This window comes from Ctenocephalides felis, unplaced genomic scaffold (genome assembly GCF_003426905.1).
Source record: "Ctenocephalides felis isolate EL2017-DRISC unplaced genomic scaffold, ASM342690v1 CF-g0.4_SCAFFOLD_01170, whole genome shotgun sequence".
In the NCBI taxonomy this organism is placed as follows: Eukaryota; Metazoa; Arthropoda; class Insecta; order Siphonaptera; family Pulicidae; genus Ctenocephalides; species Ctenocephalides felis.
Genome location: NW_020537324.1, coordinates 67543840 through 67561464, shown reverse-complemented (window position 1 = coordinate 67561464; position 17625 = coordinate 67543840). Strand labels below are relative to the sequence as shown.

Below are 17625 nucleotides of genomic sequence, written 5' to 3'. Positions count from 1 at the left end.
AAGTAATGTCCATAAAAATTAACTTGAGTCTATAAAAATTAGTTATAGAAATGATGTACCAGCTTTGACTTTTTGTCCAATTGCTGCTTAAATCTATTTCTAGCTTTTTGCCTTCATAAATCAGTATCAATTTATACAACGAAATAAATAAATTCAAAAACATATTTTTAAATACAGGATTAGTACCTACATGAAAATCATAAAATGCACGCATATAAATAACAGCAAACCATTCCCTAACGCGTAATTCTGATTTCCAATTAATTTTGAATATTCCAATAATGGATTTTGAGCACCGCAACGTTATACAAAGAGACATCAGCAAACGATGTTAACCGTGTTGCCGTGTTAATTATAATGTGTTGTTTGAATTAAAATTGATTGTTTTACCTGGAATAATCAGTTCGGTATGACCTCGGTCTGCTGTTGTAGAATAAAGGTTCTGGATCGCTGGGATCGTTGTTGTAAGACCTAACCTGGCCGTAGGTGTTGTCTGGTGGCCCCGTAGAACCGCCGTAGCCGTAGTCGTCGTGAGGCGAATATCGCTGAAATAGGAAAAAATATATGAAAAAATAATATAAATAAGTTATGTAAGTATATTCATTCTAACATGTAAGATTACTAACTAAATGACGAATATATGAGTGTTGATGTATACCAAAATGATTTTTTTATAACTTAAATATGTTACTGTTATATCCTAGTAAAATCAATTAATTGCTGCTTGATTAGACTGTAATCACTATTATAATATTAAGTGATACATACTAATATAAAAAATAATTAAAAATATACATTGAAATTAATGAATAAAATAAAAATTTAATATAAATTTTGTAAAAAAAATAAAAAAAATTGAACAAAATTGAAAGAAAGTGAACTATAAATATGTACATATGAGAAAAAAATTGCTTATTTGTTAAGAATATTAAGAATATATTATATTATAAAATACTTCGAGCAAAACTATATACCTATTTCAATTAGTATTGGTGGTAAATAATATGATAATAAATAAATCTTAAAACACAGATGTATAATTATTGTCCAATTTGTTTCACAATATTTAATACAAATATTGATATATTGCGATGATGTATACCATAATTATATAATAATATTCTCCGACAATATCTTCAGACATTTGGCAATATTTTCAGACAAGTTACAACATTCTCAGAAAAGTTACAACATTTTTATAAAGGTAACAACATTTTCAAACATGTTGCAAACAGTTTTCATACTAGTGACAATAATTTCAAGACAAGTTACATTCTTTTTAAAAAGCTTAAAAAATTTTTGGACAAGTTATAAAAATTTCGAGCAAGCTACACCGTTTTCCGACAAACTAAAACATTTTCGGACAAGCAACAACATTTTCGGACAAGCCACGACACTTTCGGTCAAATTACAACATTTTCGGGCAAGCAACAACATTTTTGAATTAGTTTTAACTTTTTTAAACAAGTTACAGCAGTTTCAGGCAAGTTACAACAGTTTCAGGCAATTTACAACAGTTTCAAGCAATTTACAATAGTTTCAGGCAAATTACAACAGTTTCAGGCAAGTTACAACAGTTTCACGCAATTTACAACAGTTTTAGGCAAGTTACAACGGTTTCACGCAATTTACAACAGTTTCAGGAAAGTTATAACAGTATCATACAACTTACAACACTTTCAGACAAGCCACAACATTTCCGGACAAGCCACGACATTTTCGGATAAGTTACAATATTTTCGGATTAGTTACAACATTTTCAGACAAGTTACAACATGTTATAACAATTTCAGATAATAATTACACTTCTCACACAAGTGACAAGAATTTCAGACAAGTTACAATATTGTTGTAAAGCCTACAAAATTTTCGTATAAGCTACAATATTTGCGGCAAAGCTACAACATTTCCGGGAAAGCCACGACATATTCGGACAAGTTACAAAATTTTCAGACAAGGTACAACTTTTTCAGACAAGATACAACATTTTCAGATAAGCCACAACTTGTTCGGACAAGCTACAACATTTTCAGGCAGGTTACAAAATTTTCAGACAAGGTACATCATTTTCAGACAAGGTACAACATTATCAGACAAGGTACAACATTTTCACACAGTTACAACAGTGTCAGAGAAAATTTATTTAGCTTACGTCGTCTTAAAAAAAATTTTTAGACAATGTTATGCGGTTTTAAATATTCTCAGACATCTTAAATTCTGTTACATGCCGTTTTAATAAATTAAAATTAGTGTTATATTAAAAGTAATTTGACTAATAGCCAATATTTAGTTTCATTTTATTGATTGCAACGTATTATATATAAAGAAATAATGAATTACTTTTGTATTTGACCAAGTAAAAATAATTCTTAAAAACATCTATAAATTAATATAATTGCTGGTTTAAATTAACTCAATGATCTATACTATAATAAATTATTCAGTTTCACAAATAACTGTATTAATATTTAACATTTGGCTTCATGACTACGCATTCAAATATAAATTTTAATGGAAAATAACTAAATGACGAGGTTCCAACTAATTTTAACCCATAATTAATATAATCGGCGTTTTAAATTAACTCAATGTATATGTGCTATAAATAAATATTCAGTTTTACAAATACCTGTATTAATATTTAATATTTTGTTTTACGTGTTGTATATTTCAAATATAGATTTTAATGGAAAATGACTAAATGCTGTAGATCACAGTAAGTAAAAATAACTCTAAATAGAAGCCATAAATTAGTATAATTGGCGGTTTAAATTGACTCAATGATGTGTGCCAAAATTAATTATTTGCGATTACAGATAATTATAATGTATATATTAATTTAGTGCACATATTAGAATACATTCAGCTTCAAATTGGAAAACAATTAAATCGTGTTAATTATAAATGAGCAAAAGTAATTCGAATACGGAATAGAAGTCATACATTAAAATAAATGACGGTTTAAATTAATACAATGTTGTGGCAAAAAATCATAAGTATTTTATATAATATCTAATACGTCTAAATATTTTATTGCATATAATATATATTAAAAAAATCATCGCACTTTCTATACTAAATTGATAAATTTCGTATCAATAAGTAACATTAGCTTCTGTGAGCTGCAAGCATTCTAAACCAAGTTTTGTTTTTTTGTTAATGATTATATTCTATTTTTACAACAACGCAATTTATATTTAACTTAAAAAAATCATAATGTTATTTCAATATTTTGTTTTGTTATTTTAAGATTTTACAAATGAGTATTAAATCATTATCCTCAAGAAGCAACTGGAGGCTTACATCTCCACTTAAGAAATTTTCTTCGGAAAACAATTTAATTCAAAATCAATAAAACCAAGTTCGAAAACATGGTATAAAAGTTTTGACAGTAAAGCCAGTTTTTAAACTTTTTATTTGTTTTGTGGAATGTGGAGTACTTTTTGTTTGATTTTGGTATAAAAATACTTATGTAGGAGATAGAGCATTACAATAACAGAAACAAATTAGTCATAGATATTGAATTATGAATTATTAATAAAAAATATATGTAATATATAATAATGATACGGTCTAATAATAAATTAACGCTCTTTATTTATATATAGACAGTTAAATTATTAGAAACACATGATAATAATCATACAAAAAATGTGCTCTATTATATTTGATATTTATCAGTCGAGAATTAATTTCTTTCATTATTAGAAAATGCAGGTTTTTTATATTCATATAAATTATGTAATTAATTATTTATATTCTATAAATGACGATTATTCATTCGAAACCGATTCGTATCAATGTAATAGAAAAAAAATTAAGATGCATCTACTGAATTATAAGGCATATAAAACAATATTTAGTAGTCCAACTTGTCTGTCATACAGATAAATAATCATACCTCTATAGATATTTTCGTGTATAACTTAGTTCATGTGAAAAAGTCTTCATTCACACATATGTGATTTTTTTACTAATTGCAAAAAAGCTCAGACGGATTAATCATGTATGATCAGAGAAAACCAAGTCGTTCATTCATTTAATTAAGGAGGCTCGGACTAGTCAATAGTCTGTAATAAAATCAGTGGCAGACACTGTGGTAAAAGAATCGTTCTGTAAATATTTTATTTGCACTGAGGGTAAGTATTATCAAGCTCCGATGTTGATATAATTCATTGAGTTGAAGAATGCCTCAAGAAAATATTTTTGGAGAAAATCTACTCGTTGTAAATGATTAAGGCAATAAGAGCAAGTATAAATTTATTATGTATAACAAATTTGTTTAGTGTATGAGCTATATTTATTCACGTATTAGTACTATCGTTAATAAATTGTAAATAAATAGTAGATATGAATTTAAGCTCTCCACTAATAGTATCGAGTATTTGTGTAAACAATATCAAGAGAGTTCCAGATCAATTCAATATATGAAATAGTTATGTTTATTTTATATGCTTATTTTTAACTATTTACCTGTCTATGATGAGAGTAATGATTTCCAGGGGTGAGATGCTGCGAATATGGACCATGAGAGGGCTGATGGGTTGGTGGGCCATCATCCCTTTCATACGAGTTTTCTCGAGACGTTTCCAAAGAGCGCTATAAAAAGAATAAAATACAATAATAGAGTTTTTGTAATAAATGTACAGATAAATTCACCAAAGAAGTTAAACATTTTTAAATAACTTTGATCAACAATGAAATAAAAGAATCAATAATAAAAGAAGTAAAAGTGTATTACAATTATAAATGTTATTTAGGCCCCAATTAGAAGATAAAGAAAAAAATTTAGGATTTTATAAATTGAGATTGAGATATAATAAGACAAAAGTATGTGGACTTAATCAGATGTTCTTAATTTATGTATAATGATAATTTTGATCTGTAGTATTAAATTTAGACACTTTTGACATTGTACTTTTATACAAAATGTAGGCAATAATTTTAAATATAATAACTATATATATGTATGATAGGGTTAAAGATTGAAGTCAATTACATAATTAACCTAGTTTTAACTAGTTCTATGATCATTAGCGATTTTTAATGTTTTCAATAGACACTTAGTGTTATAATTAGTGATCAAAATATATTCCACAAAGTTGCATCATTTTAGCTTTTTCTTTGTTTTGCAGATGCATCGGATTGGTATTGATAAAATAAAACATAATATTTGATATTGGAGTAAGTTTAAAACTAATATTTTAATATGTTTTATAATTAATTATGCAAAAGGATTTATTTCAATAAAATGAACAGGAAAAATATACACGTATCTTAAGATGCCATATAAAAGTTATCCATTTGATCAATAAATTCTTATCAAAAGTATAATAATCGCTTAAGCATTGTCAACTTGAACATCAGAATTATTTTATCGTATTATTTGGTCTTTCCAAAATATTCTTAAGATTTATTATTTATTTTACAAATCAGGTTCTCAACCTATAAATCATTTTACGATAAAGCTACAATTTCTTGTTTCAAATTTAAAATAGAAACTCTAACAGACGAAATACTGCTTTATGGTTAATACAATTTCTTTTTTAACAAGTTAACTGTAATTGACGAATATACTCGTCATAGAGTGGTAGCGAGTATAATTATCATGCGAATAAAATAGTGACCATTTGCTAATTAAAGTATATTTTTATAAAATAAAATATATATTTAAAAACGTTGTTTAGCACATTTTGAGGCTATAATTACATTAGATAAGTAGTTATAAGTCGCATTTTGCCTCAAGGCAAGTTGCATAAACTTCCTTAAGTGTGAAAATAATACACTTAATCAATAAAAAATAATTTTAGCTATTTAAATATCTTTACTATCAACTTTGGAAATAATTTATGCTTTTCACCAAAAACAATTCTTACTTTCTTACATTTACATGTATAATGTATATTTCATTGAATTTAATCCATTCCTTTCAATGCATATATAATATAGATTTATGTTAACAAAAATTTAATATGTATTAGTAAAATTTTTCAATTTTATAAAATAAACTCATTTTTTTCTGTGATTTCTGTGACTCGTCATGAGCTCGATTTAAATCACACAAAACATTGAGAACTGTTCGATCAGAGCTTCACAGTTAACTGGTTAAATTTGATACTAGAAGATAAATATATTTTCATAAAACAATCAGACAGGTACTTACAATAAAAGTGCATTTGCGATGAAACTTTATATTTTAATTTAAGCAAGAAAAGCCCTTTCTTAAAGAATTACGCTACCTCATTTTAAATTATAAAGTAAAATTTAATACATTAGCATGAAAATTATTGAAATGTATTCAATAATTCTACAAGTATATAAGTTTACTTACAAAGTAAACTTATACACTTATATTCTTTTTTTAAATAACAAAGTACTCTGCATTTTATGCAACTTTTGTAATACGTTGATCCATAAATCAAGTGGAATTTTCCGACCGAGTAACAAAGCAGCTCAAACAGTTTTATGTAGAAGATTAAAGAAAACTTCTGCATAAATACAACTATGCATCTAACTATATTTTAAACAATGAGATAGCTTTTACAAAATGAACTACTTGTCGGAATGTCCAACAAGTTTACCAGTATTTCTTGTAAACTAAAATGAGAAGTGCATATTTGAAGTGCATACATTTGAAGAAATCTCAAACAAGATAACAAATCTACTTTATTTAGAATTTCTTGCACGATTTTAATTATTTATGCCTCACTAAGAAAGTTGTTCTAACTATTGCATCGTGTTATTTGCATAAATGTTCTCAAAATTGTGTATGATAATTAGAAGTATGCAAATTATTAAAAGAAAACACAATGTTCTATAATTCTTCTTTGAAATAAGGTTATATTTTTTATATTATATCTGATAACTTTCGCAGAACATTGAAATGTGGTCTTTTCTGAGAATTGTTGAGCTTTTTCTTTTTTTTAGATGAAAGTTAGTTACTTTGAGTTAGAGTATAATAGTACTAAACTAATACCCTTAGTTTTACAATAATACCCTTGGGTAATAATTTCATATTTTAATTATATACTATAATTCAACTCATCCAATAAAGTAAATGTTTTTAAATCTAAAAAATCTAAAAAATTATGAAAATAAATAAGAAAACATTTACATTTTATTCAAATGTAGTAAGAATTTGAAGTTTTATATTTTTATAAAAAAAAATTTATCATGTTATACTATAAATAAGAAGTAAAAGAAAAAATAGTTCATGATGAAAATGATGAGAAAGAAAAGATGAGCAAATGAAACTAGAAAGTAAATAAATATGTTTTTCTTTGAATATAATTGAATTTAACATAATTTTTGTTACTGATTGACATCTGAATCTCAAACTATCCAATAATATTTTTTTTATACATTTGGTCGACGTCAGCAAACCTAAAAACTCAATTGAAGCCTTCTAAGGGTGAAAGGTGTATTTCCTAGGTTGTCAACTTAATAATTAATATAAATCATGCAAAATACAAAATATCAATAAATGATAATTACAGAATTGACCGAATGTTTTAATTGCACAAAAATTTTGAATTAGAAATTATTGTACTATCATATATCATACCCTTTAAACTCTGTCTTTAAAACAAACTGGATCTATAGAAAACTTTAAAAAAAAATTGAAACAGCAATCGATGGATAATGATTTTCTTATGTTTTCCATTATTGTATATATAAAATTTTTCTGTAATGGTGTATGAAAGGATAATCCTTCTAAACGATTATTCGGATTTTGATAAATTTTTCTGAAGTTTGTTAAGGGAATTTTTTAGGATTATCTGAATTATAGAAATGTAGTTAGATTGTGGAAATAAATGGAAAAAATTACAAAAAACCGCTTATCATTGCCTGGCATTGAAAATATTTAAGGCGTTGTTTGGTATTGGAAATAATTGAAGACTGTCAAGTTTAAAAGTGAAAATATATTTCAATATTTGTTTGTTTGATGGTTTTACGTGGCTTATTTGAATTTCACAGTATATTTAAAGAGTAAAGTGTGAGTTCTGAGACTCATCATTATATTTAAAGCAGTTCTATATTTAAGATCACCCATAAGGATGCATATAAACTTCAGTATTGACTGTAGTGTGAAAAAATATTAATTCTTAACTATATGGTAAATATAAGTATAGGTTATTAAAAAAAAGAACTTTGAAATTGTAGACACGGGTACAGGACGTCTGTCGGGTCAGCTAGTATATATATATATATATATATATATATATATATATATATATATATATATATATGATTGTGGCAAAATAGCTATTGTTAGCCATATTTTCCATTAGGTGACTGAGTGGAAATTGAAAGTGCGGGTTCTGTAATTGCATTGCCGAAGAGTAATTACTAGCTATTCAATTAGATGCACATCACATTCAATAAATAATTCATTGCAGTCCATTTGTGATATTATTTGACATTTGAAGGTAATTATATCAAAACCACTTTATGCATTTGATAAAGATCTTTTGTAGTATTTGGAGAATTAATAACATTCATAATAGAACATCGACATTTTAAAATGTATTTGTTAGTTAGCCAGAATTATTCAATTTTAGATTAAATTATATAAAATATAAAATTATATTTGATTACTTGATTATTTATGATTATTATTATTCATATTAGAAATGATACTCTTACATAAGATGGTTCAATTAATACTTATGAAGGAGCTAAGTATTGCACTTACTAACCAATAAATAACTATCTAACTAGCTAAAAAAACTGAATATGATTTTAAATAGAGCATTTGTACAACTAGATTGTTTCTCTAGATTCAAAGTAAAATGCAATTACGTATGTTTATATTCAACAGTATATTTAACTAAAATGTATTTTTTCAATAAAATTTTTATTATTATTAATAAACACATGAAAGTTACTAATTCTAACTTCATAACCTATTTACTCACACTTTGTTTCTGTTATCTTCAAACTATAATTATTACAATTAAAAATTATGCATCTTATATATATAATTCTTCTGTACGCGTGTATGATTTGATACTTTTCCTGAACGGTTATTCGGATTTTGATAATTCTTTTCAAAGTTTGTAAAATGATTTTTTTGGATTCATTGAAACGATGAAACTAAAGTAATATTGTAGAAATGAATGACAAAAATTATATAAAACCACTTATCATTGTTTGACATTGAAAACATTTAAACGGTCATCTGCACAATTCACTTGAAATTTGAATTTAGCTGAAATTATGAACCTAGATAATATTAGAATATAATATACAAGAAAATTGTAGAGTCTACATTATTATTGCCGAAAATCAACTGAGATGTGCCAGAAATTCAAATAATATAAGATACAATCAACAGTATATGTTTGGCAGATGGAATTATATAATTCAGTTTAATAAATAACGCAATAAGTCCAAAATTGCATGTACATTATATTTTTAAACATGTGCATGTCGCATTATGGTTTACTTTACTAAATCATTTAAATACAAAAGAATATTTTTACTTATTGAAAAAATTATTTAGAATTTTGTTTCGTGTGACAAAAATTCATTTGTTTGGCATTGGGTATGGAATATTTAGCAAGTTGATCTTAGATTGAAGAGTGCTCATATGAACTAGATGTTACAAATAAATTCACCTAAGATTTGAACATAAACAATAATGTTTATTAAATTATTAGTAAGGACAATGTACTTTAAAAATTAAAATTGCTAAAAAGTAACTAATATATCGTACGAGATTATACAAATTTTAGACTAAATTATTGAAGCAATTACGTTGTATGGTAAAATCAAGTGTGATATTGTACTTTTACCGTAGATACTATTTTTTTTGCTAAATTTCGTATACTGCTTATGCTAAGAACATAAATGAATCACAAAGGCAGGACATGAAATAGGATATTAAAAAGTATATGATGGGAGATTAAAAAATTAGGAACTTTTGAATTGTGGAGTCATCTAGTATATATATATATATATATATATATATAATGCATAATTACCTGCGGGGTGTGCATCTGATGTGCAGCTGATCTAAATTGCGAGGCGGAAGAGTTTGGATGTTGCCCGACAGGATAGTTAAGGTCAGATGTATAATCACTGTCTTCAGAATAACCAGCTTAAAATTGAAATACATAATATTTTACAAACCATTGTTATAAGAGTTCCTATAATAATAAATTATAATGTTGAAATTTTATAACTTCTATCTTTAACTAAAAAATGTTTTACTAAATGTAGAAGTAAGTAAATTAATATTTTTTTTATAATTTGAAAACTCACAATGACCATAATATTGAATTTGTCTCCGCGCCTGCTCCGCCCTCGCCTCCTGGTCCATGATGTTATTCAACATCTCAAGTTTCCTTTGGAGATCTGCTCCCTCAGTATTTTCTAGATCTGAATCAAGAAAACAGAAACAAATATAAGCTTTATATTCCAATATCGAATAACAAAACATCAAACGATAACACACATAATAAAATATCACTTTGTGCCCTGTAGAAAAATATAGATTGTAGGTACAACACAATATCGAGATTGTTTAAAAAGATAGGATGTGTGAAGAAAGATTCCGCATAGAAATTAGTAGAGATCCTGGAAGAAAAATCGAGAAAAATTAATATGCTATAGTTGTGATAAAAATGTGATAAGATATGTATTTTATTTTGTATGCAGTTATAAGCAAGCAATAATAGAGTGACTAAAAAGTATAAAAATTGGATTCAGTCTACAAATCTACAAATCAGAATTTAATTACATGAAACAATTAACTAAAATATGGTTCAAAGATATTTGTCATTCAGGTAATGCAGATATATCTGAATTATTTTAAGTGCTATTATTATCATATTAAGTGCATCAGTTGAGCACTCGTTATCTATATAATTGTTACTAATTACATATAAATTTTTCAAATAATATTTTACACAATTTCAGATGAAAATTGTATACGCGCATTTAAAGAGAACAAAATTTAATTTATTATATTTATAATCAATATAATCAAAAAATAAAATTTTTGCCGTAAGGAAATTGTACAAAAGTCGCTCAAAATCACACTTTTCATTTCATACAGTAAACGTTTTATAAAACTACCAATCAAGAAATTTTAGTGTATTTTATATATACTTTGCTGATGCTTAAATATCAGGTATTTTATCATTATTAAATAAAGTTTATTATTGAAATAAAAACAGCTATATTAAGGTATAAAACACTAACACATTTTAAATTAACAAACTGTTATTAGATTCGATTTGAATATATAAATTATGATTTTCGATATAAATTATGCACTTAAAGCAATGACAAAATAACTCAAAATAATTATAATAATTTTTAAACAGTAGAAGAAACTTTATTTTCGTTCTCTTTTTTACAAAGAGTAGTGCCAATTTAAACCAATTATTGTCATACAGAATCATCAGACAGAAATAATTATCTTCGCGTGAAAAGTGCTAGAAGAATACTGATCACATAATTGATACGTCTGTCATAAAAGAAATTGGCTATAAATTGATATATAATCAGAATGTCTCAAGGATAAATATAAAAAAATAAATATAAAAAGAAAATCTTCTGCCATTTAAAAACGCATCGAATACTAATTATTCTGGATTAAAAGTATGAGATAGTACGAAAATTCAATGTTTAAAAAAAATTAATAATAAAATCTCAACTCTCAATTAAGTATTCATATAATTTCCAGATTCCAAGACGTTTATGCAACATTCTTTAGAAAAAAATTCTACTACTCATTCTACACAGTCATAGCTTCAAAATATTCTAACTTGACATTTCAGAATGTATTTGTTTGTTTTTTTTTAATTGCAATTAAAATAGCAAATGGTCACTGTTATATACAAAATTCAACCACTTTTCCGCGACGAGTATATTCGTCTAGATTACAGAATACTTCGCCTAACAAAATTTTATTATGATTCATATTTTACATCTAAAACACATGTAATATTCCTACACACATATATATATATATATATATTACAATATTTATATCTATACAATATAAATATATTATTCTACATTCAAAAACTGCATAACATCCAATAAATTCTGCATCTTCTCATACATTGTAAAAGCAAAAACCTGCATTCGTATGGCTCTGAATGCACATATCATATCTCACAAAGCTTTACCACATGTGGGTATAAATAAACATATATTCATAACACATTTCGTGCAACAATCCATTGTAGTATTATATGCATTGAATGCCAACGAGAGAACAGAAGTTTATCATGAGCGCAGATGTGATAAACCTTGCGGGGATTGAATTTGTAGAAGTACTACTACCTAGTACCTTAAAGCGGGCATCGCTGCCCGCATAAAGTTTCCATTATGTTCCGAGTGCCATTTGCACGTAATGCAGGTCTCATCTCGAACTAGGTTAAATAATGGTTTCGGTGAAGAAAAGATTAAATAAATTCGTCTTTATTGATTGTGAAGTTTATTTACTTTGAGGCAACATTTACAAATATTAGCTTATGAATTTGAGCTACTTATAAAAATATTTACTGGAATTTCTTACACCGACAGATGGGCTTGTTTTCCGACAGAGGAGCTTATTTTCCGATACAAAAGAAATGTTACATAGCGTTATTATGAGCACGTGTTCTATGTTCATATAAATCGATGATAAAAACGTTCAAAATAATATATATTTTCTGTGTGATCAGGCGGTTTTAGATATAAAAGCTACACCAGAAAAAGCACAAACGTCAAAAAGAATGTCATCATAACTGCATCTTTCTGATGTGTCATGATAACACATTTATAAAGTTAGGTTTTATGTGTGAAACGCTTGAAGTAAAACTTCTTTAGGTGCGACTAGGGTGTAAATCCGTACAAATGCAGCGGAAGTGCGTTACGACAGATAAGATAAGATAAAGGTCAATGATTCGTCATTCGCTCTCGATGATATCATTGCTATACAGGTCGATTGTAATTAGTCGTCGCGTGTGTGAATAGAGATCTGTTGTTGTATCCATACCGGCATCAACGTTGTACCGGCATGAACGTTGTATGCAAACCGATATTAACAAGGAAATCGGCATAGATAAATAAACATTTTAAAGTTATGTCGTAGTACAAATCTTGATTTAATAAAAGATGCCTGAAACAGAAGAATATATTACCCTGTTCCCCGTAAATAATTATGATGAAAATAATAAAACAAATGCAGCATTTGCGCCGTGTATGAAACATAAGTTTATTGAAATAATTTCTGTATTATTCGTAGTTTCTATAAATCTTTGAAGTTATTGAAATGGAAAATATTTTTCAGGCAGAACAGATATTACAGCTGTTCAAAGAATGAGATTATATCGCCAGCAAAAAAGTAAAAAAAATACCATCAGTCAATTAATGTATGCTAAATTTAATTTCATGAAGTTCTTCAAACGTAATTATTACATGATAAGTGAAGTTGCGAAAACAATATTTGTTTAGACGTTGTGTAACACAATCCACTGTGTGAACGAATATTATAGAAGTTATTAATCAGCAATTATTCTATTACTCTAATGAAGGTTCATTTCTTAATGCTAATTACAATGACAAACCGATCATGTCATATTTGAAGTATGTCTTTAATTACATTATTGTTTTTAAATATTAATTAATTTTTTTAATACTAATATAAATACATAATTTATAATTTATCATTATGTAAATGTGTATAATGGTTGACACTAATAAATATGTGCATCACGAGTGTTACCATATTACTAATAAACATTATTCAAAATTGTTATGTGATGTATTTATTTTTACTGAAATGCCTTCTTGAGCAGTAGCAAATAAGTTTTACTTCAATCGCGTGTGAAACTTACGCGCACTCTTTTTTTCTAACAATTTTTATAAAGTACCAAACAAAATAGAATTTTACAACACTATCCATATTTACTGACATGTATAAACATTGTCACAAATCACTGCCTAATCGATTAAACTATTTTTAAACTTCAAAACTGACATTGCAATAGAGTTCACGTGCATCCATCATCTATAAAAACTTGTACAGTGTAGTACTTCCACAGTAAATACATCGGAACAATATCGTTAAATTACACGTCACATGAAATTGAGATATTATGTTCGCGTGTATAAAATCGAGCACATAATATATTATATAAGCATGCCGCTAATTTGAAATATCGTACAGATATATCACAGCCAGTAATGTGCCCAGGAGATAGCGGGCGATTGCTTTTATGAAAGTCGCGCCGGTAATCATTCCTTTGCCTAACAGAGAAAATTGTGGATTGTAGAATGAAATATCAGGATTCAGACAAATGCTGTTTCATATAGTCATGATTGGAGGTAATGGGATATGTTGTATCAAAATTGTTATGCAACACAATGTAGATGTTAATAAATGATTACAAAGATTGAACAGTGAAGATATTATGGATTTAGTGCCTGGCTTATTACAGAAAGTATAAAGTAGTTTTCGAAACCCGAAAATTAATTTTTATATGCTTATTTATTTTCATAACACTTTAATCAATACAAATACGAATTAATCAATCAATACAAATTAATCAATCTTTCGTCAGTTTGTTTTCAGCTACAGCTTTTTCATCCAAACAAATATTTAAACAAATTGAGTGAGGAACCTCCTACTCAAAGATAAAAAAAAAATTGCCATACCATCTAAAGTAAAATGTTACAAAAAAGATCTCATTAGAGATAAACTCACTAAAAGTTTAAAATCCAGTCCAGCACATTGTTTTATAAAATAATGTATATTTTGATTGGTACTTAATATATGCATACATTATAAAAAATACATTATAAAAAAAGTTAAAAAAAATACATTTTATAAAATATGAAGCTAAGCATATGAGAATATGAGAGCACAATTGATCCTTCTACTACGAGTTAAAATTGATACTTTTAATATTCATATAAATGCATTTGTTCCTTACTAATACGTATTTAAATTTATATACTACAGTTTTAGTTCAATTTTGTTCTTAATATAAGTATTACCAAAAAACTTTTCAAAAAAAATTTCATCAAAGCGACGCCAAATTTATATTTGTTATGCCTACTGTATTAGTTTCGATGCAATTTTCAATCATATTAGTTAAAATTCTTGTACTATTTTCACACATGCATTTAATAATGTAACAATTTAAATTTTAAATTATAGAACAAATAAGTAAATAGTCTTGAAAACTCCTAAAATTAAGATAAACAGAATGATTATTTTACGTTTTTCAACATTTATTCAAACGATTGGAGAAAATTCTCTTGAAAATTTGAATATCGATGTTAATACTATTTTAATCATGCTTGTAAATTATATATATATATAAATATATATATATATATATATATATATACCCATGTATGTATTTATATTGACATGACTTTTTTCAATCAATGAAATGTCACAAAATTAAACAACAAGTTTTCAAGTATTCGCACGCCGAAGTGAAGAAAGTGATTAAATACTGTCAAGTTCAATATTGATCGACATGTAATTTTTAGTAAATTGAATTCTATAATAATACTTAGGCCTCTACATTTCTTTTGTGAAATGTCTAGACTTTTTTTGACAAGTTCATGGCATCATGATCGTTCGAAAAAGTATACATATCTCTGTACCATAAGTCTTTATGATTTACGCGCCACCTGAATACTTCGTAAAGTAAAGCCGATTTGACATATAAAATATTACGGTGGAGTAATAATATAAATTTAATAATACGTACTATATATAGAGATCAACACATTATATCGAGAAATCCGAAGTAAAGACATATTAAGACTATAAAAGGTATACTGGCGTTGAATAATAACATTAAGAGCATAATTTTGTTATATGATATTATTGTTATCATATACAGAAAATTTGAAAAAGACCTACTAATTATCAATTTAAGTTAATAATAAGTATGTTATAAAATTGATGTTATTTTTCTGCATCAATATTTTTAATCAAGTGAAGTAAACTTCTCATTTCAATATTACATTTTTAACATAATTGGTTAAATAGTAATTGTCAAACTATGCTAATTAAAGCACTATTTAGATAACATCACAACAAAAGTATCTGAAAAAATTAGAAAAGAAACTACAAAAAACACATATTACAACACTCAGATTAAATAAAGTCTTAAGAATTTATAAAAAATAGTAGCATGCGTGCCTGCTTGAAGACTGAAATGTAAGTGTATAAAATTAGAGTATTATTAGATAAATTATTTATTTGCTGGGATGTGTCCTTGTGAAATCCATTGAAAAGTTTCTATCCTTGAAGAATAAAAAATGTGCTAAAAATAAAATTATGAATGTCAAAATTCACTATAATAATTTAAAATTAAAAATTGAAAATTATCTTTTATCCTTGCAAAATGATATTTTTATAAATTTTTGAATGCCATAAAATTTAGAATCCAAAAAATGCAAGTATGGATGCAAGTCTATTTATTTTTTAGTGATTAAATATTCATATGTTAAATTTTAATATTTATATAATTCATTCAATTATAGTGAATTTGGACATTCAACTCTAGATCTTGAATACCTAAATGAGAATTTTTCCTTATATTCTTCTCGGCAAGGATACTTCGCCATCCTGTTGGCGGATCGTAAGGACCTGATCGTGTGTAATATCATAATGTTTATTCTAAATAATTTACGGATAAATTTTATTACAATAATAATTATAAGAAATCCCACATATACAAATTTGCTAACAATTTGGAATATATGATTTTTATTGCAAAATTAGGGTTATCATGGCCCTATCTAGTTATTGCAGGAATATTGAATGTTGAATGATGTACGTTATTAAGTTATGTACATATTTTATAAATATTTAGCTTTCAGTGTATATATGTACGTGTACAAATATGAATGAATATGATAATTTTATTTTTTTTTTTACGTTGAAGAAAGCGAGTGACAACAAAGAATTTAAACGTTTAAAGTGATTTCTTTGTATCCTATTTATTTAAACAAATGGTCGAGCAGACTAGTTCAATTGTTAATATCGCATATCTCGAAAACTAATGTATAAACCAATTTAAAAATTGTCACAATTTTGGTAAAGTATAATAATAATGTGTGCCAAGTTTCATTAAATTCGCATGATCCGTTTCTGAGAAAATACCATGATGCATAGGTAGGACGAACGTGTTCTCAACCTAAAACTAGGCTAGTTTTAGGTCAGAGTGTAATTTCGCACATCTCGGAAACTACCTTATGCACCAATTTAAAACTTTTGTCACAATCTTAGTAATGTATAATAACAATGTGTGCCAAGTCTTATCAAATTCGCTTTTGAGAAGATACCATAGTGCATCTATGCCAAATTTGCTCTTAACCTGAAACTAAGCTAGTTTCAGGTCAGAGTGTAATTTCGTATATCTCGAAAACTACGGTATTAACCAATTTAAAATTTTTGTTATAATCTTAGTAAAGTATAACAACAATGTGTGCCAAGTTTCATCAAAATCACAAAAGCCGCTTTTGAGAAGATAAAATGGTGCATCTGTTTAAATATTCGTTAGGCTAAATGTGCTCGCAAACTAAAACTAGGCTAGTTTCAGGTCAGAGTGCGTTGGTCCGTACTCTCCCATGCCCGACAAGTTCAATTGTTAAGTT

The 17625-nt window shown here is 26.6% G+C and overlaps 1 protein-coding gene across 1 annotated transcript in view; it reads right to left on the bottom strand.

The window, feature by feature from the left end:
• LOC113367570 overlaps positions 1-17625 on the bottom strand; it is a 173556-nt gene that overhangs the window by 24865 nt on the left and 131066 nt on the right. The window contains exons 6-9 of the mRNA XM_026609167.1: positions 10267-10383; positions 9987-10102; positions 4474-4599; positions 391-545 (exon numbers count right to left, since the gene is read on the bottom strand). Of these exons, the coding sequence (XP_026464952.1) occupies positions 391-545; positions 4474-4599; positions 9987-10102; positions 10267-10383 (514 nt within the window). The remainder of the gene's footprint in view (positions 1-390; positions 546-4473; positions 4600-9986; positions 10103-10266; positions 10384-17625) is intronic.